The following is a 25,018-nucleotide window of genomic DNA, read 5'->3' on the forward strand; positions in this document are numbered from 1 at the left end:
CAATCTTACCATATTTAACATAGAGAGCACACGCACCTTACACTGGACAGCAGTGTTAAAGTGCCCAGACACCGACGCCATGTCAGAGAAAAGGCTAGGGGAAAGGCAAAAAGTTTAGGGATGACGCTGCATAAAATGCCAAGTCCAACACCACCCTAATTATAGGAAAAATTGCCCCTTCTGGGCTACTATCCCCCATGTACGAGATGCTGCCACACAAGAAAAGACAAGCTTTGAAAAATGTGTACTGAAGGTAAGCTCTACGAAAGGAGTAATTTATTTTTTATATAGCTCCCTCCTTGCCACCACCCACTCTCTGAGGCCTAGATATATGTCCATGTGGGAGGGAATGGTGCAAAGAGACATACCGGATAAAGAATGGGCAGGGTTGTGGTCGGACATCGCTAAATGTAATCACTCCCTGGAACTGCGAGAGGCCCATGTAAAAACTTTGATGGACTGGTACCTCTACCCCACCAAACTTAAACGGATATTCCCGAATACTTCAGATCTGTGTTAGAGAGGGTGTGGACTCCTTGGTGATTTCCAACACATTTGGTGGGACTGTCCCACAATCAGACCTTTTTGGGAGGAGATACTCGCCCACATTAAACACATGTTAGGATATCCAATACCGACCTCCATGGAAGAAATCTCCTAGGCATCAGGGACCCGTCACTAGTGCACCAAAGCAAAGCAGACAAGGCCATTATGTGGACATGTATAGGGGCCGCTAAAGTTGAGATCGCGGCTAAATGGCAGAAGAAGGCAGCCACCGCCCTATCCGTATGGAAGATACTGTGTCTTGAGAGAATGACCAACATCTTCAGGGATGACTATAACATTTTTGAATATAAATAGGGTCCTTTAGTCATGTATCTTACACGAGGACTGCCATTGGCGGTGTGCCATCCCTTAATCAGAAAAATCCATCTTTTCCAATTCTAGATCGAGAGTCCATAGCCACTAGACGCATCCTCAGAGTACTCCCGATATGAGCATGCAGAAGGAAACGATAAAGACTTGTCCCGTCAAGGGACTTACTTCACACACAACTGGTATACAAATCGCGCTACGTAATGGACCCCACCACCACTCAATTTGGTACCGGGGAAGGGAGGAGGGTTTTTGTTTCAGGGGATTTGTTTTGCTTTGTTGGACGGGTTGGTTTAAAAGCGCATTGCAAAGCATAGATAGGTTGGGCATGCACGTTTATTTGTTTTATGGACTGCCTAATGCCTTTAAATTGTTTGAAACTGTACCTGTATCTCTAGGTTCTAAATAGAGAAAGGCCCCGGTTGTTGCCATATAGGGAGGCTCCACCCACATGAAATCTAGTGTGCTATACTCTGTAACCATGATTTAAAACCATATTGGATCTAGCATTATGAAGTTGTTACCAAATGCTAATTAAAATAAGTTTGACCAAAAAACTGCCCCCTTCTTTATCGCCCCCTCTCGCACAAACGCGGAAGTACAGTCTTTTTCTGGCAACACCACCATTGTTTGCACGTGATGCTCCTTGTTATGTCAACCACACAGTAGGATCCAGAATCCCTGCATTCTCATCATTCCCCACCCACCCACGTGACTTTGTAAAATGCGTTTCTTGCCTCTTGTACTATTTTGCATTTTAATGAACCAGGCCACGCTGTACTACACGATCTATTGTAAACAAGCATTGGCGAAACCAATTGGTCCGGCCTTGGCAAGTATGTGTGCTGGTTCTTTCTTTCTTTTTTTAAATAATTTTTATTGCAAGTATACACCACATAAATAAAAAGAAGAAAAAAAGTAAGCATGACTGCCAAAATGTGGTGGATATATGCTTGCAATAAAAAATAAAAAAAACTAACCACTATATAATTTTGAAACCACAATATGGATGCTTTCGAACATGCAGGTGTACTTAGAATTGGCATAGCAACTATTTGAAGTATTATTGTATATCCCATGAAGATCTGGTTCTTATTTCCACAAAGAAAAGTTACTAATGTGTTTCAATTACTATATCTCAAAGACATCATTTGAACACGTGGATAACTAAAATAGGATAAAGAACAGAAAAAGAGTGACTGTATGTAGGCCACACCTACATTTCTTGTTGTGTTTCCGTTTCCTCATTTACCCCGGAGGCATGGTTCATTCAAGTCACTGAGACCTCTATGTCCCCTATGTCAGCAACTATCCAGTATCCCTCTTGTGATCCCAAGTCTGAATGTCCGACACATACGGGTGATGCTAGCGCTGGGCTGGGCAAAGAAAAGGTTTACGTGACAGGAGAGATCATTGTGGGAAAAAAATACTGTCAGCCCAGGGAGGTAGCCATGTTGTGGGTAAAAACTCAACTTTATGAAGCAGCTTTGTCACTTTGGTCCTCTAACAACTCAGTGACAAACACACACCACACCCATAGGACACTGCCAGGCTTTTCTCTACAGCCTCCCACTTGACGCCTTCCATCCATTCAGACAACACTCTGGTGCACCCTCTTCCTTTAGATTTCCCTGAAAGCACAGCGCATTATTTGCACAAACAACCTCCCAGTGCCAGCGAGGTCATCTTCTGTGACCCTGGGTAAACACAACCAGTCTCACCTGTTAAACATGCACCAGGAAGCAGATGTTGCTGTGTACACATGCAGAAGAGTGTTAAGAACAAAACATCTCAGCTGAGGTGGAGAGGTGTCTCAGCTTAGAGTGAGAAGCTCAAAGTCTTCCCAAGAGTACTTTAATCAGGCCTCAGGGCAAAACCTTGTCGCAATAAGGTTTTTAATGTCGTGAAATGGGCTGGGCACTAGGACCAGTCCATGAGGTGGGAGGAGAGTGATGGACGGAAGAGGAGGAGACAAGGCGGGGAAAAAGTTAGTTAGAGTTGGGGTAAGAAAAGGAAGGACCGAATAAAGTCCCTGAAATATAAAGTATGTGTCGGTGTCGTAATTTCAGGTCCACAACACTACAACTGGCGACGTTGATGGGATGATGATTCGTTTGTCCCTTAATATGAGACCATCCGTGGTGATGAATAATTCATCCTTCACATGTCTAAAAGAGGACAGATCATGACTGTCGATATGTTCATTCTGTTCACATTCCTCCAGATGTCTCCAGCTGTTAGTCTGAATGCGATGCTTTATGTTTCGTAGTGTGGCATCTTCATTGGTAGCGTCAATGATGGCTTCCAAAGGTACTGAGGGTGGTCTGGCTTGAGCCACCACAAAATGAATATACTGCTCAGCTACTGAGGGATTAGATGTGGACGTTGCCTTGGGGTGTCTGGACATATAATCAGCTGGATTTGCAGCTTTTCCCGGTTTGTGGAGGATGGTGTATGTATACTCTTGAAGGCGAATACCCCAGCGCTCTATTCGGGGTGGCATCTTGGCTCAGGGATTTCCGAAGATAGTTATCAGGGTCTGGTGGACCATGATAAGTGTGAAGTGTTTTCAATAAATAAAGATGGGAAAATGTTCACACGCTCAGACTACTGCCAGGCTTTCCTTTTCAGGTTGAGAGTAGGCTCTCTCCGTGTCTGTGAGACTCCAACTGGCATATGCTACAATATACCGCTGATCATTCTCTTTGTCGTATTGAGCTAATATCGCTCTAAGTCCTACGGGACTCGCATCCACAGTGATTTCCGTTTTGCTTCTAGGATTGAAATATGCAAGGTTATTGGCTGATTCAACCCTTTGATTGCATGAAAGAATTGGTCACATCTCATGGTCCATTGAAAAGGGTGTCCTTGTCTGGTCAGCTTTCTCAGAGGGTAACTGATTGTGGCATAATCCCTGATGTACCGTGCACAGTAACTTTCCATGCCTAAAAATGAACGCACATCTCCAGCGTCTCGCGGCCTGGGGGTGTCATTCAGGGCAGCAATCTTTTCTGGCTTGGGTTTCATTCCTGCGCCTGAGAGTATGTGTCCAAAGAACTTTAGTGTGGCTTTGTGAAATTCACACTTGTCTTTGTTTAGAGTGAAATTGGCATCCAGTAAAGCATGGCAGACTCGATCCAGCACAGTGTCATATTCTTGCAGTGTCGCGCCGAAGACTAGGATGTCATCACTGTAGTTTAGAGTGTTGGGATTGTGATGAATGACCTTCCTAATGGCCTTCCGAAAATTCTCAGTGGCAGATGAAACCTCAAAGCTGAGTCTTTTGTATCTGAACCGGCCTTGATGGGTCGAGAATGTGGTGATATATCTCGATTTCTAGTGGAGTTCCAGCTGGTGATAACCCTTGTTAAGGTCTAATTTGAAGACTTACTGTGCACCGTTGAGTGATGCAATCGTGTCACTGATGTGAGGCCCAGGGTGCCGTTCTATTTCAATGGCGGTGTTGGGTGCTCTCATATCCATACAGAGACGCACTTTGCCAGGTGAACCCTTTTTGGGCACTACGACCACTGGAGAGACCAATGGAGTGGGTTGCTGATGTCCTTTCAATAATGTCAGCTTGGAGGAGATCTTGTAGTTCCTCTTCTACAAATTGTTGAAGGCGAAACTGAATTTTTCTGTGATGCTGAGCTATGGGAGTCACAGGTTTGTTTATATGCAGTCGAACCTGACAATGAGCCATTATTCCTAGTCCGGTAAATAGTTGTAGAAACTTGTGAATGATGTTAGGTTCATCATCAACTTTATACAGGGTGTCTACTAGTCGAAGTCTTTCCGCAGTGGGCAAGCTAAGAAGACAATCTGCTTCAGGATCATCAATGACGTGAATGCGGGCCGGAATAGTTCTGTCTTTGTATGTGAGATTGGTCGTAAATTGTTCTAGACACGGGAGAGGTTCCTTTGACAGCCATGTGTACACCCGTACAACAGCTTTAGGCAAGTGTGGTGGCGGATTCATTTTTTTGTACTCTGCAACTGAGATGTAATTGAGAAATGCTCCACTGTCCAGAACAAATTTGGCTAAGTGTGTGTCCATTTTGAGATCTGATCATGGGTATTTCTTTAGCCGGTCCGGATCCGCAACCACGTAGACATATTCGTCACTGTCTTACGATATTGGGGACAGCGACCGTGACTCACGAGATGGCGAGCGACGGGATTGATATGTCCCTTGAGAATGACGGCTGGACTGTGAAGGCCCAGTAGAAGAATCTCTGCAGTCCCGTACCTCTTTGGCATGATGGCGAGTGTTGGACTGTCTGGAATATCTGTAATTGTCTCGGTGACCGTCTTTGTGAGGTGTTCCGCAAACGTTCTCAAAATGGTTGTCTTTGCCACACTTCCTGCACTTTTGGCCCAAAGCAGGGTAGGTTTCCGTGAGAGGGAAGTCATATCCCCATCGATAGCATTTAAGTTGGTGCTCCTGTCTTTTGTCAGAACGACTAGTACTGCAACAGCGTGTTTGCTGTCTTTTGTCAGTACGACTAGTACTGCGACAACATGTTTGCTGGACTGACCCATCAATCCAGAGGACCAGGCTGACAATGTAGGGGGTCTTCTAAGCTTGATGATCAGTACCAGGTAGGTGTGGTTGTTGGGTGCTGATATGTCCTAATACCTGGAGAATATTGTTTCTACTGGTGTCTGCCAGAAACCAGGACTTGTCTCAATTTTGCCAGAATATGGGGGATCTCCAGTAAGACATGGCTGCCCTGGCAGGACATAACTAGAACTTCTGATTGACTTCTTTCTGTCTTTTTCACCCTTTTTGAACACATAGGACCAGGCGGCATGCAGATGGCATGTTCACCAGCGACTTCAGTCGTGCAAGAGGATCATCTGCCATTCGCAAGCTTGTCAACTCTGTCCTGGGAGGAAAAAGGTACCGGCTCCCCAATTTTTGAATGGCCGTAGTTGAGTTACATAATGTTAAACCTTGAAAAACGTGTCTGTGCACATGATGCCCTGTATTACTGCATTTTTATTATTTTTGGGGATACTGGGGAAAACTAGTTTGTTGCTGTCGCATGAAAAAGGACTACATGGGCAGGTTGTCAGAGGAAACCTTACATGTCCTCGCTTTGCCAAGGAGAGTGTCCATTGCTGTGTGTGCACAAGGCAGCATATCTGTGCAAGTTATGCTTGGTGATCCTTTTCTAGACAAATTGGTGCTTTACCATTTGGAGAGCCACCAGAACGCAAAAGAAGCTGGAAACATTGTCTCATTGTAATGTTTGTCTTTGTCTTGCATCATCTAGCAATTGGGAAGAAATAATTAGGGGTGTTCAAAATTCGTGTAATTTATTTCATCAAAATTCTGTTTAATGCATATATGCATATATGGCCTTTTGCAGTATACTTTAGTGCAAAATGCATCCTCGTGTCAATTTTTGAAGCGAGGACACATTATTCCAGTGAATACATTTTTACCATAAACAGTAAACAAAGTGGCATAACTTTGTGAATTCTACATAACAAGCATAACATCAAATTCCTAAAATTAGGCAAATCACACTGGTATAATGTCATTTTCACCCAGGCCTAGAATTAATGCTCTGCTGCAGAAGCAATTCTGCTGCAGTAGAATGTGTAATGGATATTTAGATTTTTTCAGCTGTGTCCCTTTTGGTAAAAACAACCCACAGCATTCGTGTTCTTGAAGTTTTTTTACTTCCTTTTCCCTTGCAGTTCAGTCAATCAATCAATCAATCAAGTGACTTGTAAAGCGACACTACTCACCCGTAAGGGACTCAAGGTGCACGGGGAGAGGGGGTAGGGAGAGGTTGCTGATCCATTGAAGGCCTTGTCAAAGAACCAGGTCTTGAGGTCCTTCTTGAATTGAGGCAGTGCTGGTGATTGCTTGAGGTGGAGAGGCAGGGTGTTCCAGGTCTTTGCTACGAGGTAGGAGCAGGATCTTCCTCCGGCCATGGTCTTGCAAATGCATGGGACTGCTGCCAGGGCCAGTTGGGCGGAGCGGAGGTCTCTGGTGGGTGCACGGAATGTGAAGCGGTGGTGGAGGTACGCAGGTCCGCTTCATGTAGGGCTTTGTAGGCATGTGTGAGGAGCTTGAAGTTGATTATTTTGTTGACTGGAAGCCAGTGGAGGTCTCTCAGGTGGCCAGTGATGTGGCTGCGGCAGGGAATATTGAGGATGAGTCTAGCAGAGGTGGTCTGAATGTTCTGCTGTTTCTTGAAGAGTTTCTGGGTGATGCAAGCAAAGAGTGTGTTGCCGTAGTTGTGTCTGCAGCTGATGAGTGCGTGGGTGATGTTTTTCTGGACTCTATGGGGATCCATTTGTAGATCTTTTGATGCAGTGTGAAAGTAGGATGATACAACAGTGTAGGTTCATGGTGAGCGAGTAGTCTAGGATGATTCCATTGTTTTGTGTATGGTCTGTGGGTGTGGGGGTGATCCAAGAAAGCATGGTCTTGGATGTCCAGTGGTCCAGCTAAGAAGGGTCTTCTGGGGTTGGGTGTCGTTGGGTGCGATGGTTGCAAATGAGGTGAGAGGTTCTTGGGTATTGAGACTGTTGAAGCTGTCGAAGATCTACATAATCTTGCCGTGGAAGAAGGTGCAGAGGTTGTGGCAGAGGTCTTAGGAGGGTAGGATGGCAGCTGTCTCTGTGCCTAGCGTTTTCTTGATGGGAGCCAGTGTGTCGGCGCAGTTGGAGATCCATCGGTGGAGTTTGCGTGCTGAGGTATTGGTGGAGTTTTGCTGAGGGAGGTGGTGAGCTGTTTTTCGGTGACCTTGTTACAACTTCTGTAAGGGTAGGGCGAGAGGGTGGTGTGCAATGAAGTTGATGATGGAGTTGCTGAAGGGTCCACAGGGTCCAGGGTGTCTGTAGATAGGGTGAAGTGGAGGGTGGTGTTCGGGTTGGTCTGGACCTGGAAGTTGAGGTGCTCCATGTTGGTCAAGTGGTTGTCCGAGTGGGCGGTGAGGCAAAGGGTGCTTTTGTGTACGATGGCAATGCCTTCACTCGTTAAAAAAAAAAGTATTCATTCCACATAAAAAATATACAAAATACAAACATGGAAAGTACATCTCAACAGCACGGATTGCGTATTTGCTGTTGGGTCAGTGGGTGTTCTTGAAATATCTAGGCCACACAACAGTTTTCCTTTAAGAAGACAGGTTTAGCAGCATAACATAGCAGGCAATACATTATAGCCGTGATAAATACATAGTCTGTAAGAAATAAGCTTGAATAGGTACAAAGTGCTGTTCCCCCCACATCTAGATGTCAGTAGTGCCTGAAACAACAGTTTGCTGACATGTGAGAGTAATTGTACGGTTAACCAGTGATATTAAGTGAGGTCATGGGTGAGAGCGGTGCGTTGGGGTCTGTGAAGTCGGTCACATGAATCGCAGGTGTCTCTGGTGCACAGTATCGCGGCCCATGTGACAAATGGAGCCCAGATATCTTTGGGCCTGGACACCGTGGGCATCACTTCCCAGTATGCCGACAGCATTTGATGACAACAATAGATATCCTGAATCCATGTGTTTACTTTGGGCATGTTTTGTGACCCTCAGTGTATCGTAATGTGGTGCTTGGCTAGGAGGAGCATCATGGCTGACAGGCGGCCTCCGCCACATTCCCCAGTGAGGCTGTGAGAGGGGTTCGGTCTGGGCGGAAGCCTGTTACCTCTTGAATAATGTCAAATACCTAGTCCCAGAACTGTGAGACAGGCCTACAAGTCCATGCTAAGTGGATGAAGGAGGCCTGTGCTGTAGCGCATCTCCAACACGTGTCATCCGGTCTCAGTCCCATCCGGTATAGCTGTATAGGCGTGTGATACAGTCTGTGTAGATATTTAAAGTGAATGAGCCTACGTTTATAGTTGGGTGAGAGACGTCTGAGCTGAGCGCAGCAGTAGGCCCACTGTTTCTCAGTGGGGGCTGGGGTAAGATCCCTACTGTACTGTTCCAAAGCCGAGGACGTCGAAACCGGTGATGTGCATCGTGTCATGTTGTATATGCGAGTGATAAGTTTCTTGGGTGACGGTTGAGCTAATATGGTCTCCAGTGCAACTAGTGGCGCCGATGCAGAGGGGAAGGTAGAGTGGGGTCTGCTCCAATGGGCTCGAAGCTGGTAATATAAAAACAGTTCTAGGATAGGGGTCTGAGCACTCTCTGGGCTGTACGAATTGTCCAGGAATTTATTGTCTGGATAAAGGTCATTGAATGTGGTCAATCCCATCTGGCGTGCGCGTTGGATAGAGCTAGTGTCTTGCATGGCAGGAAGGATAGGATGATGTGCGAGTTGTGTCGTTGGAGCCTATAGTAACAGTAGCTTAGTGCGATGTCAAAGACCCTCCCATGCCCAATGCAGGTTCTACACTGTATTGATTTCTTCCTTCGGACGTTTGTATGCATAATAAAGCAACACCGGCAGTGGTGCAGGGAAGGCAACGTCTTTTTCTATCTCAACGTGAGGTTGGAATGGAGTGGGATGCGACCAGATATGTAGATATGTAGATAATGTGCTTGTGCGCATAGTGCATAAAGCTCAATGGTGCGTCAAGTCTTTCCTGCTCTAGCGGTAGCGTAAGCACCTCACAAGAGATAGGCGGCTGTTTCCTGGCCCAGGTGTGAGTAATAAGGAGAGAGCGCAGTTTCCGGAAAAAAACTTGCGTGAACATGAGGGGTTTATTAACAAACAGGTACAGGAGCTTGAGTAGAATTATCATTTTTGCAATAGCAACTCTGCTAACTAATGACAGTGGCAGCCTGACCCAGATAGCTATTTTGTTCTCAAACCAAGTGGTCAACCTGCCATAATTTAGGCACCATATATCTTGCAGATCCCTGCTGAGCCATGTCCCCAAATATTTAACCACGCCGTCTGACCAGTTTAAGGGGAAGTCTAGTGTGAGCGTTATAGGCGCCGGCGTTAGTGTGAGGTGTGTTGATTTAGCCCAGTTTATCTGTATGCCCAACATGCCACCAAACCGTAGGATTTCGCGTAGCACTGGTTTAAGGTAAGACTACGGGTCACGTGCGTAGAGTAGGATGTCGTCAGCATACATAGATATTATCAGGACTCTGTCAGGGAACCCCAGTCCCCTTGCCGTGTGTTGTTGTCTTAGCCGGGCCGCCGGGGCTTCAATTGCAAATAGCAGGGGTGAAAGGGGACAACCCTGTCTGGTGCCATGAGACACAGTCGGATATTAGGTCGTTTACTTTGAGTCTGGCAGTTGGGTGTGTGTAAAGCAAATTAATAAGCTTTAAAAAGTAATTACTCAAGCCTATTCTGGGTAATAGTGTAAAGAGAAATGGTCATTCTAGGGAATCAAACGCCTTGGTAGCGTCCAGGAAAGCTACCAAGGATGGTAGGTTTGGGTCAATTTGATGGACGACTGAGAAGAAAGTGCGCAAATTATGTAAAGTAAACCCAGATTGATCCAGTCTGGCCACAGTAAGGAGAAGGGGCTGCAGTCTGTCTGCAAGCAGTGTAGCAAGTATTTTTGTGTCAATATTGATCAGAGACAATGGACGGTAAGCGTTGCACATGTTGGCTGGATTGTTCGGTTTTAAAATTGTGATGATCACCGCCTTGCGCATTGTCGGGGGAATTCATTCTCTGTCAAGTTTCTCCTGATATACTGCTAGCAGATGAGGGGCTAACTCCTCAGCATAGGCTGCTGATCACCCGAATAATGTCTTCTGCCAAGAAGGGTTCATCAAGGTATTTGCGGTGGGCATTGCTCAACAAGACTGGTTCGATGGAGACTAGGTAGTCCTGCCGCTCAGGTCGCGGGTTTGGCTGTGTGGCAGTGTAGAGGAAGGTATAAAAATATTTAATTCTCCCAAATGTAGCGGACTGCCTTTGGATCGGGCTGGAATCTGAATCTAGTTCAGGAATTCATGAGGAGGTGCGTTGTGATTTAAGGAAGTACGCTAGGGACCTACCCGGGCGGTCGCCATCTCCATATCTGAGGGCACGAGCAGTTCTTCCTAGGAAATGTGTCTCAACGACCACCTCCGCCTCGTTTTTCACTAATAGTGGCTAAGTGTGCAAGGAGACCCGTGTGGTGATATAGCAGCTCTTGTTGTTTTATCTCTGCCTCCAGTTTCTCTATGGTAGACCTGATAGACTTTAAGACCCCCAATTGTTTTTCAATGCAAGTGCCTCTTATGACAGCTTTAAAAGCTTTCCACAGTGTGGAAGGTGAGTCCACGGATTTCCGTTGATGGCAAAGTACTGCAGGAGTTTTACGTGCAGCTCCGCTCTGAAAACGGCATCAAATAATGGGTGCGGGGTTAAGTGGCAACTACAAGCGCGAAGCTGAGATAATGGTATAATCTAGGTGAACATCACCGGTGCGTGGTAAGAGAGGGTGAGCGGTAGATGTTTGACGGCAATGGTCCAGGCTGCCACATTCCGAAACATTAACCAGTAATCTGGCATTCACAAGGTTTGTTGATGCGTCCTTGTGAATGATTTTGTAGCCGTCCAGGAGGTGGTGAAGTCCGGGAAGGAGGTTGAGTTAATCCATGTTTCCGTGAGGAAGGCGATGTTGGGGTAGATGGAGTCGAGTAGGTCTCAGATCTCCACCTGTCGTTTGTGGAGAGAGCATGTGTTCACACTACTTACTTTCCACCTTGCTCTCACTGTTCCTTAGCTTTTTTTCTTTCACCTGGTGCTGGATGTACGCCCTTCCAAATGCTTTCTCAGAATCCTCTTTTCCTGCAATTAATCTTAAGTTGTTCCTACCCGCGCAACTTCTAGAGCCGCCCTGACCCTCATTACTGCTTGTCATGCGTGACTGACTATGATTCCAACCACACCCCTGTACTGCTTCCGGCGTACTGTCAGCCCAACTTATATCCAGCCATCTAACCACTCATTCATCCACTGTTCTTTCGACTTGCACACTTCACGTCAGTTAGCTAGCATCCATTCATCTTCACACAACACTTCCACCAGCCACCCATCTATTCATCCATACAATCATCAGCCCATCCTTGTTCTCACTACGGGGAACAGCGTTTACAACGCAACTTTTACAACGCAGTACCTTTACGACGCAACCATTACAACGCAAGTCATTACAACGACTTGCGCTGGGGGGGCGCTCCAGGATAGGGAATAGTTTTAATTTACTATCCAACACCTTCCCTACTATCCACGGGGTTTGGAGTTGGAATAGTAAATTAAACTATTCACTATCCAGCGCCCCCCAACGCAAGTCGTTGTAACGACTTGCGTTGTAAAAGTTGCTTCGTAAAGGCATGCGTTGTAAAAGCATGCGTTGTAACAACGTACATCCCTCACTACACAATCCATCCATCCATTCATCTTTCGATCCATCCATCCATTTTCACACAAAAGGTAAGTAATCCATCTTTATACAAGACTTCACATAACACATCTTTCCACTTTCACATAACTAGTGTGCCAGCCAGCTACCCAATCACATATTTCAGTGCATCCCCCAACCCATCCCTGAATCCATCCATCTATCATTAGGAGTGACCAGATGTGGATAGAATATGTTAAAAGGGGTGCCCGTTAAAAGTGATGCACGGTATAATGGCAACATAAGCCTCCTTGTCGGATGGTCACGCATCTCCTATTGCAGCTTGCAATTCACCCAGCTGTCCTCACAGGGCAGTTCAAAGTCACCTGATATGAGAAGTCCAAGATGCCCAAGGTCAAGGACTGTGTGTGAGAGAAACCTGCACTGTTGCTGACTGTGGTACATGCGTTCTTGGTAACAAAACACCATGCAAAAGCAGCTTCAATTCAGGTCGCGTTTCGGCTGTCCCTGCAGGCTTTTTTTAACTGTTAAGAGAGCTGTTATTTTACAAATATTTGAATGCTGTCACGTGGGTTCGTCTACATTGACATAGTAAAAATACTCCCCCTGCTCAGAACCACTACTTTAATTCATCAGGAATTCTTGACCAATGTCATGAAATATATTATCCAGTGTTTTTATGGTGCTAGCAGAAAATGAAAACCCACTTTTTCTTAGGCCTGCTTCATCACACACCATGGTCAGCCCACACCAGCTGTTGGCTAACTTCACTTTCAGTAAAGGCATTCTGCTCTTTCTCAAAGAACACATCCACACGCAAAGTGTTTTCCTTTCACTACCAGGAAATACTATAGCTAAGTGTGCCGTCCAGGACAAACATATGTTTGTTTGTTTACTTCTAGCAATTTTCTGTATTAGTGAGGGCCCAACAACTCCCTCAACAATTAAGTCTTAGAAAAACTTTGAAACTGACAAGCCAAAAAGTTGTTTTTCAGAAATCCACTTTTGCAATCCCACTTCACTTTTCTTCTCATCACATATGAAAGTATCTTCTCCTAGGTAGGGCTTCATTCACTAGGACACCCTTTTCCGAAGGCTGATCATTATGAGAATACAAATAGGGTCTTACATGCATGTGTGGACACACCAAGAGTTCTCACACATTTTCCTGGTGATACTGGTATGCTGGTAGTATCAACGCACAGCCATGATGAGGATGAGGTGGTAATGAGGCATGGTGAACTTCATAAATAACCAGGAAAATCAGAGTCTCAAACGAGGTAGCTCAAAAAACTTTGGGTTGAGCATTGGTGAACCTTCTGATGTGGTCTTGATATAGATAAAATGTTGATGTGTTCATTTGCCCATCATGTGACAAGAGCACTGTGGCATCTTATCAATGAGATGCCTCTCTATCTTACTGTGAACCTGACACTGGGCGTCCTACAGTAATCCACAGCTTGAACATAACACTGAGAGGTTTCAGTGACAATAATTGAAATGTCAAGAGAGACATTGGTGACATGAGAGTCTTCTTGCTTCCACGATGAGGGGGTTATCTGTGCACTGCACCTAATGCTCACACATCTGTAATGTTCCTCTAGCTTTTCAAAGGAGCGTCGTCAGGAGAAAGATCTCAGCTCAATGGAGGCGGGTGTCCTTGCTCCCGTAAAGTCATTGCAGCAGAAGAAGGACATCAACACTGAGGCCAGAGTCCTGAAACCTGAGAATTGGCAGCAGGAGAAGAAGGAGGATGTCAAAGCCCAAAAGAACCTGAATTTCATCGCCCACAGCCCTGATTACTTCTTTCTGTCATCTTCAGACTTGAATGGCAAAAGGTAAGAATGCTTTGAGGAATCATGGTGCTTCATCCTGCCATGATCTCTTACATGATATTGAGTTGGAAGTGTCCTTTATAGGCTTAAGTCAATGTTCGTTGTTGGCCTACTTGAGTTTCCTCCGAGTAAGAATAAAAAGTGAATTGCTGGGCATATCTGGTGTTTCCAGAGGGGAAACAGCATTTACAACGCTGTCATCACATCGCAGTGCTTTTACAACGCAGTTGTTACAATAAACACGTTGTTAGTACGTGATACTTTACATCACAAGTCATTAGAATGACTTGGGGGCGCGCTGGACTTAGGAATAGTATTATTTACTATTCTTACTCCAGTTTGTGCAGCCAGAAACATTTTACAGCTCTATTTCCTGCTAGTTAATCGATACTGCTGCACCGTTCCCCTCCTGGTGGAGGTGGTGCTTTCCACTGGTTAAAATATCCATCCTGACTCATTCCCTTCCTGCTGGATGCACTGCTTCCTGCTGGATAAATCAACAATCCTGCACTGTTCCTCTTGTGGTGGTGCTGCTGTTTCTCACTGGTTAACTCATCCCTGCTGCACCTATGCCTTCCAGTTGTTGGCACAGCATTCTGCTAGTTAACTCACCCCTGCTGCACCATCGCCCTCCTGATGGTGGCACAGCTTTCTGTTGGTGAAATCATCCCTGCTGCACCATTCTCATCCTGGTGGTAGCTATGCTTGCTTCTGGTTAAATCGTCCCCACTGCACCTTCCCCTCCTGGTGGTAGTGCTACTTCCCTCTTTTTCATACCATAAATCCTGCATTGTTCCCCTCCTGGTGGTGGCTAGCGCTGCTTCCCGCTAGTGAATTCAACCCTGCTGCACAGTTCACCTCATGGTGTTGGTATTGGTTAAATCATCCATCCTGCAATATTCCTCTCTTGATATTAGTGATGCGTCTACCTCCCACTGGTTAACTCATCCCTGCTGAAATATTCCCCTCATGGTGGTGGAGCTACCATCCGCTAGTTAAATCAACCCTGGTGCACTGTACCCCTCCTGGTTGTGGTACTGCTTCCTACTTGTTAAATCATCTTTCCTGCATCATTTACCTCCTGGAATTACTGGGGTCTTTCATTTGACTGTAGAAGAGGCTTGTGTCTCCTTCTTAGATCGTGTAGATCACGGGGTCCCTCAGGGATCTATCCTGGCTGTGACCCATAACAAACCATTATATCGAGCCCTTGGAGTCTTACTAAGAAAATCAGGGCTCTTGTATCATCAATATGCAAATGACACCCATTGTACTTGCAGGTCTCCTCCCCAAATGACATCTCGCACATAAGCAACACTCTAATCATTGTTCGAGATGGGATGACTTCACATCACTTAAAACTAAGGGCCATATTATCAAGCCCCAGCGATAATTATCGCTAAGCGCACTTAGCGCTAGGATAATTATCGCCGGGTAGCATGGATTTTTATCACTGAGATAGCGTGCTATTAGCAACGCTTATCTCAGAAGTGATAAAAATCCGCGCGCTAACTGCCAAATGAGAGATTATCGCTGGAAAGCCAACGATCATCTCTTGAAGTTTGGCGTTAGCTTGATGATAGGGGCTCACAAACTTACCCATGAAATCCATCTTCCATAGGATATCATGGCTAAGTCAGGAAAATACCAGGTGTAAAAAAAGCAGCGCTAACTGCGGTTAGCGCTGCTTTTTTTATCACTAACAGGGTTAGCGATATCCTTAATAGGAAAAATGTCGCTTAACAACATTTCTCCTATTATTTTTCTCTGGAACGCCCCCTTTGCATCTCATTAGAGATGCAAGGGGAAGCGTAGAGAAAAAAAGGGTGCTAACATGCGAATTTGCCTGTTAGCACCCTGTTGCTGATAGGGAGATAATTTTATCTCCGCTTTCTTGACTTTTAAAGCCAAAAAAGCAGAGATGAATCCCTTGATAGTATGCCCCTAAATCCTTCCAAAACTGAATTTCTCCTCATTTCCTCATCGAAATCCCAACCTCATGTAAAACCCTGAATGGACACACTCAACATGCTAAACAGCAGACCGACCATAGTTGACAGTGCCACATCCTGACTAGTCATGCTAGATAAGTGGCTCAACTTACATTTGGAAATCAGAACCCCGGCCAGAAATGTGCAATGTAAATTGCGTCTTCTCTGAGAAATTTGCCGCTACCTTCCAGAGCAAGATCTAAAAACTCTTCTATAATCATTAATGCCCTCTAGAATTGCCTACTGTAACTCTCTCTTAACTGATCTCCCCAAAACTCATCTCATGCCTTTTAAATCAATCCACAATACACAAAAGAGCAGACCAGGTCTAGAGATACTGCGTGGCTATACCAGTCGCCGCGGCGACACATAGTGCATGTGTAGGTGAAGGTTGCTGTCAACATATAATCATTGATAACACATTTAACAGAGATTGTTAAACAAAAACCTAAGCAATTCCCATCAGACCACCCTTTATGGTGGAATTTACATCATGTGGGGATTGCTGAACATTCCGTCCGACCATGTAGTGCCGGTCTTGGAATGGATACCAGTGATGTAGTCTTAATAAACATCCTAGAGGGATGCTAGTGAAAGAGTGCAGTGCAAAGGTGATGGTGATAGATAAAAAATGGCTACGCGGACTCAGAGGAGGGTTTTAACAAAAGTCCATGTGCCAAAAGGTTAAAAATGCGCCACGTAGTAAAAATGCCTACTGGCACAGTGCAGGGCGGTCGACATGTTTCAGCCATTGGGGCAATTACCCCGGCTTTCTTCAGGACCTTTAAACATAGAGTGGCTACTGCACATACATTGCAAATAAAAGATGTACTACAACACAATACATTAGTTATTCATCTACCAGGAACTTCAATACTTAGGTGTCCACTGGAGGGAGATCAGAGTGTTTTCTTCCTATCGAGAGACATGAAAACATATGGTCAGACAACGCTCAACTCTACACACACAACCACATATGTACACAGAGACTGATTAACCACACTTGCAAGAACAATTTGCATTCTGCATTTTTAAACAAGCATACTAGCTTCATCACCCTGAGGCATTTCCTCATGATGATACTCACCCAGCTTTGTGTGGGTGAAGACCTCACCTCACCCGGCGACCGCTCGGGAGTATGAGGCCCCGCTCTGTAGTGTAGAAAAAGGGGTACAGTGAGCACACTCCTTCGCTGTACCCAGTCCAATGACTCTACACTTATATCCCCACAGACGTGTGAGCGCAACCCAACTACCTATCCAAAAGACTGACATCCAAGGATTCCCATCAAGGTATCCTTACCTTGATGGGAATCCTTGGATGTCAGTCTTTGGGTTGCGCTCACACGTCTGTGGGGATATAAGTGTAGAGTCATTGGACTGGGTACAGCGAAGGAGTGTGCTCACTGTACCCCTTTTTCTACACTACAGAGCGGGGCCTCATACTCCCGAGCGGTCGCCGGGTGAGGTGAGGTCTTCACCCACACAAAGCTGGGTGAGTATCATCGTGAGGAAATGCCTCAGGGTGATGAAGCTAGTATGCTTGTTTAAAAATGCAGAATGCAAATTGTTCTTGCAAGTGTGGTTAATCAGTCTCTGTGTACATATGTGGTTGTGTGTGTAGAGTTGAGCGTTGTCTGACCATATGTTTTCATGTCTCTCGATAGGAAGAAAACACTCTGATCTCCCTCCAGTGGACACCTAAGTATTGAAGTTCCTGGTAGATGAATAACTAATGTATTGTGTTGTAGTACATCTTTTATTTGCAATGTATGTGCAGTAGCCACTCTATGTTTAAAGGTCCTGAAGAAAGCCGGGGTAATTGCCCCAATGGCTGAAACATGTCGACCGCCCTGCACTGTGCCAGTAGGCTTTTTTACTACGTGGCGCATTTTTAACCTTTTGGCACATGGACTTTTGTTAAAACCCTCCTCTGAGTCTGCGTAGCCATTTTTTATCTATCACCATCACCTTTGCACTGCACTCTTTCACTAGCATCACACTAGGATGTTTATTATGACTACATCACTGGTATCCATTCCAAGACCGGCACTACATGGTCGGACGGAATGTTCAGCAATCCCCACATGATGTAAATTCCACCATAAAGGGTGGTCTGATGGGAATTGCTTAGGTTTTTGTTTAACAATCTCTGTTAAATGTGTTATCAATGATTATATGTTGACAGCAACCTTCACCTACACATGCACTATGTGTCGCCGCGGCGACTGGTATAGCCACGCAGTATCTCTAGACCTGGTCTGCTCTTTTGTGTATTGTATATTGGCATAAGGGGTATGAGCAGACAGGTCGGTAAAGATTCCCCTCGACCCTCCACACATCTGTTATGTTTTTTCATTTTTAAATCAATCCTACATTCAGCAGCACATTTCAGCTATGGGGCCAAAATGAATGATCATATCTCACCAATTCTGTTCACTTTCGCTGGCTGTCCATTGAAGCCAGAGCTATATACAAGACGGGACGGCTTGTATCATTGACAAAACCCTACCCACATCCACTCCATATTAACTGCTAGACAGATTCCAGCTGAACTGTGGACAATAGACCATCAAAACGCCAAAGCATTGTTGCTTGAACCACTGAACTCTAAAAAGGAATGACTCATGCTATAATCCTTCCCAGGAAGCACTGTCAGAATGTGGAACTCCTTAACTCTGTATCCTACGCGCCAACATTTCGAAGGCTTTTTTTAAATCGGAGCTGAAAGCCCTTCTCCTTCAAAGAAATCTTAGGTTACCTCTTGTCCTCACTTTTAACGTTGATGGTTTAGTTTCACCAAATGTTTATTGCCCTGAAATTGACTGCCCAACTTTCACATATGGAATTTGCCATTAGTCGACATCGTGCTGCTCAAATGTTGTCACTGCTGCAATTTATACTATGCCCCAATGTTCATGGCTTCTTTAAGGCACATACTTTCTTTATAAAGTTTTATATAGCGCGGACCTGATCCCGAAGGATATCAGAGCGCTTTACAATTTGAGGGAAATGAAGGTAACAGATCAGTACATGAATCATATAGGAAATATGCCATTCGAACTACCCTTGCACGATTCCACTTCAGATAATGTAACTCCATACCCTATGTAATGATTGGATTATTTAATATTGTCTCAGTAAAAAAAGGGGGGGAATAATATGTTTTCCAAAAGAAATCGAAAGATTTCGGAAAGGAAACCTGCCCAGGGGAGTGTGTATCAGATACAGTGAATCTCTACTGAGATTGTTCAGTAGGGAAAATATGTTTTTCCTAGAGACCCCTCACCCACCAGCGTTGCCCCTTGGCGGCATGCTTCATCTTTGGGGTTCATCCCAATCCTCTACGGATTGAGGCGTACTATGACCCAACAGTTACAAGGCAGCACTTATAGATGTAGCCTATTATAAAGAATGTGAGGTGGCGGGGAGTAGAATTTAAGTGCTGGTAAGTTTAAAATACCTGACTAGTAGGACTATTGTTTTATTCCCACCCCTAGCTGGTAAGGTTAAAATCAGGGGTTGTGACTGAAGGCGAGGACTGTAATGAATCTGTTCTCTTCAGAAATGATTGGTCAACATGTTTCAAGACATTCCCCTATTGGCTCTTCTTCAGGACCAATCGGGAATCTAATCCCAATGGTACCACTCCTCAGAATCCTCTAATAAGGACACAATAAAAACAAAATGGCTCATTAGCCTTGACTGACAAACCTACTCAATGCAAATGAACACAAATATGAAACACCCTACTGTGAGAGTGCTTATTAAAACTGTAGAACAGTGATCACTCTGTACGTGAAAAAACAATAAATGGCCTTCTTCGTAGCTTTTACTCAGTGGTTGTGAAAAAATCTCCACTATTGTGGGGAGGCATCATGAGGCAAAACAAGACAATCACGAACACACAAACATCTTATTACATACATTTTTGACGCTGTACTAGTGTGTCATGGTCTTTTCCAGAGAGGAGGGGCCTGTATTCAAACCCTACGTGAAGGAAAAAATGAAAGATTGTATCGTCAGGAGATAGTAATCAATGCGGGACTGAAGTAAAAACATCTAAGGTAGTTGATTGAGTACCTCCGCTCGTGGCTACCGGGAGATATACCACGTAAGACCCTCCTTTCTAGTTACTTCGTCCAAGCCGCCCTCTGCTTACTTGCCTAAATCGATTCCCTGAGACTGCATCTTAGCTTTGTGTGTCTCCGGGTCCTTATTTCAACTCATGTGAAGCAGTTCCTTCCGCGCATGTGATCAGTTGCGGAAAAAGACTGGACCACTTTGTGGTATTCACAAATGGGCGCCCCCGTGGGTCCCGAGAGGGGCCCTTTTGGAATGGTAATTCTCCTTGATTAACACTCCCAAGGATAATGGGAATGTTTTACAAAATTCTTTTACAAAAATTTTGTACCTATGCGATTGATGTTAATTCCGTATTACGAAGGCAGTGTATAGTGACGCCAGATACTCTCCTGTTTAATAGGGAACGGAAATGAAAGTATCATGTTGCTCTCTGCGAAGTAAAAACAGAGAAGGGTCTAAACCGCCTGTGAGCTTCCAAGAGATGGGCACAATTTTTTGTTGGTATGGGCAAAGGGCAATAAATTAGAATAATAAATAACCTAAAGGAGGAGTATTTATTCACAATATTACCACAAGGACAGTGCTGAGATACCCAAAAATTCCTTTTTGCTCACTATGAAGTATGAAACCATATAAGGGAGATGCAGAAATAGGGTGACCCAGGGATTAGACCGCCCTGTGAGCTTCATAATTGGGTGCAATTTTCGATGGTATGCACAGTTGGCAATAAATTCACATAATTATAGCGGTAAACTTCGTTTACAACGCGGTGTTTACACCGCACAACCTTTACCACGCTGCCATTACAACGCAAGTCGTTACTACGACTTGCGATGGATGGCGCTGTTGGTTAAGGAATATTATAATTTTATATTCCAACACCTTCCCTACTGTTACGTGGACTGGTGTTGAAATATAAAATTATAATGTTCCTCAATCCGCGCCCTCCAACGCAAGTCGTTGTAACGACTTGCGTTGTAAGAACCGCGTTGTAAAGTACCGCGATCTAATAGACCGCGTTGTACTGACATACGTCCAATTATAGCCTATGGGATGCCTCAAAATCTTCACGAACAAAGGGGCAGGTATTTATGATTCTAAACACTTCTTGTTGCTCACTGTGCAGTGAGAACCCCTATACGGGTGATGTAGAAAATAAGGTGACCCCATGTTAATTAAACAGAATGGGGATGACCCTGTGTTACTCGCTGCAGTATGGGTCATAAACAGGGGGTATTGACAAACGGTCAATAAGGTGTAAATCTCTGCGCTATTGGAAAATCAAAGAATAAGACCCCAAGGGATATTGTCATTAAGACCCAGGGAATCCGTTCTGAGTTTGAAGACCCATCTCTGCTCCTTTTCCAGAAGACATTGCTAACAGTTGTCTGTGTTCTTGATATATTCAAGAATCACCCATTTCAAATCTCAGGGTGTATGTTTCAGTTCAAGAAAATGGGATGACATCGTTGGTGTGATGCGTTGGCATCGGACATTGCTACGGTGCTCACATATTCTGGTGCTGATTTTGCGAGTGGTCATGCCCACATAATACAAATTGCATGGGCAAGTAATGAGATAGACTACCCCTGCAGTGTTGCAATTTGTAAAGTTGCGGACTTCCCATCTCATTCCATTGTTGAAAAACATAGTCTTGGTGATCTTAGTGAGATGGCAAACACTGCTATTCCCGGAGGGATAGTGGCCCATTGGTGATGTTCCAGAAATAGATTGGCTCGCTGGTTTTGTATTAGTGAGTTGGGAAAGTGTAGTCTAGCCTACCCTCAGGCTTTTTCCTTTTCTGTGAGAGAATATAGGCTTCGGTATGTTCAAATTACAGCTGTTCAGAATCCACCAGTGTTTCCCTATGATTTTTGAGACCCGGCTGAAGCTATGTTATATGTGGTTATGCAGATAAGCCTTGTTTCTTCTTGCTTGCCTGGTGTGGGCGGGGTTCAAGTAGACTGTCCCTATGATTGTTGAAGGCGTACTTTTTTGCTTTTGACACTATTCGGTTGGGGTAGTTCCTTGCTAGCAATTTCTTTGTCCATTTATCAGACTGTGTCCTGTAATCATTGAGTTCTGTACAGTTTCCCCAGACTCTTTAAAATTGTCCAAATGGTAGGTTTTCTTTTAGGTGTCTGGGATGGAAACTGTCATAAAATAGTCATCAGTTCTTTGCTGTCATTTCTTCGTGGGTATTGGTATTTAGGATCCCTTTTTCTGCAATGATGTTAAGATCCAGAAAAACTAGTTCCGTCCTGCTTATAGTGTGGGTGAACTTCAGGAAGTTGTTCTGTGTATTGACCCATATTATGAACTCCTCAGCTGTGGACTCATCACCATCCCAGATTACCAGGATGTCGTCGATGTATCTTTTCCACGTTTTTATGTGATAGAGAAATGGGTTGGTGTTATTGAGAATTCTGTGTGTCTCAAGGTGGTGTGCATACAACCCTGCAACACTCGGGGCAAAGGTAGTCCCCATGCTAGTTGAGTGTTGTTGGAGAAACAGCATTTCTTCGAGCCCGATGCACTAAAAGCTTTTATGGTTGCAAGCATTCCGATTCTCTGTGAGTGAATCTCTAATGATGCTGTAATGTGTTGCTGTGAATGAGGCTATAATGTGAAGATGTGACTTGTGGTTGGCATTTTGGAAACAGACCTATGAAGCGCCTATGTAAAATGTTATTATCCAGGTGGACCCTCCACTTCCTTGATTCTTAAGACTGCAGAAAAGTTTATTTTATTACTATTTTACACAGATTTTCTGTAGTTATTTGAGATTTCACAATGTTTGTAGATAGGACTGATCACTCTCCTAGGCGCTGGAAGAAGAGGTGTGGGGGATGCTGCAGCACCGCCTAAATAACCATGCTGATGCTCTGAAAATGAACGAGCATGGAAGATTACCTTAAAATTGGGTTTTATATCCTTACTGGGCAATCAAAGACAAAGGCCAAATGTCAGACTAATCTTCAGATAAATTGCTGCTTATTCTTTTAACATGAACACTGGTATTAACTTTTCTTTCTCTTACTGCAAAGGGTGACGATTTTGTAAAGTGACAATATTTTTGGTGTTAAAGTAAAGTCTGTAGGGGTTTGTATTCTACTGACACACAACAAATTCTAAATACCTAGAAATGAACTGTACAAATATTTCAAAATAAATAAACAGTTAGGAAAGCACACATTAAATGCTTTGTTTTTTAATTCTGTAGTGTGATGAAAACAAAGATTGGAATAGGATCCAAACAAACCAAGACACTTTACTTGCTGTTAAACAAATGACAAGTATTCCCTTAAACCCAATTTTCACACATCGTTTGTGCGCTATATAATGTTATCAGCAAAACTGTATGTTTGTGCCAGTGTAAAGCTCATTTCAATGGAAAATGTGTTGTTTATAAATGACAATTTAACACCATACCAAGCTGTATTAATATACTTGTGACAGTGTGCTCCTGAATGCAACACCGGGTACATACTGCACTCTTACCACTTGCCTAAAGAACGGGTGTGGCTTGTTTGCAACTTTGTTCTTTGTGTGAAGCTTGGATTTGTCATATAACACCTATGAGATCAGTGATGTAGCATTGAAAGCAGTACCCCCAGTCTGAAAATTGTTCCAGCACCACTGACCACTGCTTCAGAGCCACGTGTCTGAAGAGAGCCCTAGTTGTTACAGTTTTGCTAGTGTTGTTTGAATTTGTCGTGAACTGTGTTTCAGCATCTTGTTTATTACTTTATGAGGACCACAGCAGTTCTTTGTCCGGCTTTAATTCCCCCACAGACTGGTTCATATAGTGGACTTTGCTTGTCTTTATTCATTTATGTAAAGTTTGTATTCGATGATTCTCTTTTCTCAGATTTCTAAAAATGAGTCACTGTGAAGTTAGCCATAACTTAACAATTCAAGCTCTCCTACCAACACAAGATGCCCAAATACAAAACACAGAATACTTATAGCCACGAGTGCTGAGGCCCTTTGTGAATCAGGTTCTGTATACTTATAGCCACGAGTTCAGAGGCCCTTTGAGAATCAGGTCCTGTATACTTATAGCCACGAGTGCAGAGGCCCTTTGTTATGTTATGTTGTTATGTTACTAATTTTTATATAACGCTCAGCTGCCCCAGCTAAGGGGGGTCCCGGCGCTTACTAAAACAACAAGGAGGGCGACTGCCCCAAGACAAACTCAGTCTTCCATCCTTCTGGGGTCGGGAAAGAGAATATCATTAAAGTTGTTGATAATAAAACCTGTGAGTGACAGCGCGTCCTAATTTTATAAAAAGTTATTTTGATTGTTATATCACTGGCGCCCTAGATATCAAGCACTGCATACTAGTAAGTAGTAACCAAAGGAAATTATACTCTGGTGAGATGTCACTACACCGCCATGAGGACACTACCCTGTCATTTGTAACCTGATGTTGTTTTCCTCAGACCAGTGGGTGATGGTGTCCAGGCCCCCGGACTCCCTGAAGAAGGGCTATGCCGTTTTATTTTGGGGCTCCTCGAACAAGACCAAGAGTGAAGTTCATCACTAACTAATGGCCACTTCCATAAAAAGGTAAACTAAAAGAAAGAAAGAGAGTACAAAAAAATAGAAAGAGAAATAGAAAGAGAAGAAGGGAGGAATAAAATATGACCCAGAGAGAAATAGAAAGAGAGAAAGAAAGACTGAATGAGAAAGTGTGATTGAGAAAGACCGAAAATGAAAGAGCAAGAGAGAATGAGACAGCGAGAGAAAGAGAGAACATAACTTCTTCCAAAACTAGTGTCCTTTCCGCAAGCTGTAATGAGAGTTTGAGAGACCAGCCCAAGTCACCTCCACTAGCCTATGATGGGTAAGTGCGAGCTGACCCAGGGAATTGGCAGAGACAAAAAAGCCTCCGATTTATTTATTGTTTTTTATCTATTTTTTTTTCTAATTTCAGACTTTTT

At 44.2% G+C, this 25,018-nt stretch overlaps 1 protein-coding gene across 1 annotated transcript in view; it reads left to right on the plus strand.

Moving 5' to 3' along the window:
• Positions 1-25,018, plus strand: part of LOC147701455 (uncharacterized) — an 85,554-nt gene that overhangs the window by 18,712 nt on the left and 41,824 nt on the right. Inside the window, exons 3-5 of the mRNA XM_086928655.1 lie at positions 5,678-5,779; positions 13,765-13,998; positions 24,518-24,644. Of these exons, the coding sequence (XP_086784781.1) occupies positions 5,678-5,779; positions 13,765-13,998; positions 24,518-24,608 (427 nt within the window). The 3' untranslated portion in view covers positions 24,609-24,644. The remainder of the gene's footprint in view (positions 1-5,677; positions 5,780-13,764; positions 13,999-24,517; positions 24,645-25,018) is intronic.

Source organism: Lissotriton vulgaris, chromosome 7 (assembly GCF_964263255.1).
Source record: "Lissotriton vulgaris chromosome 7, aLisVul1.2, whole genome shotgun sequence".
Lineage (NCBI taxonomy): Eukaryota > Metazoa > Chordata > Amphibia > Caudata > Salamandridae > Lissotriton > Lissotriton vulgaris.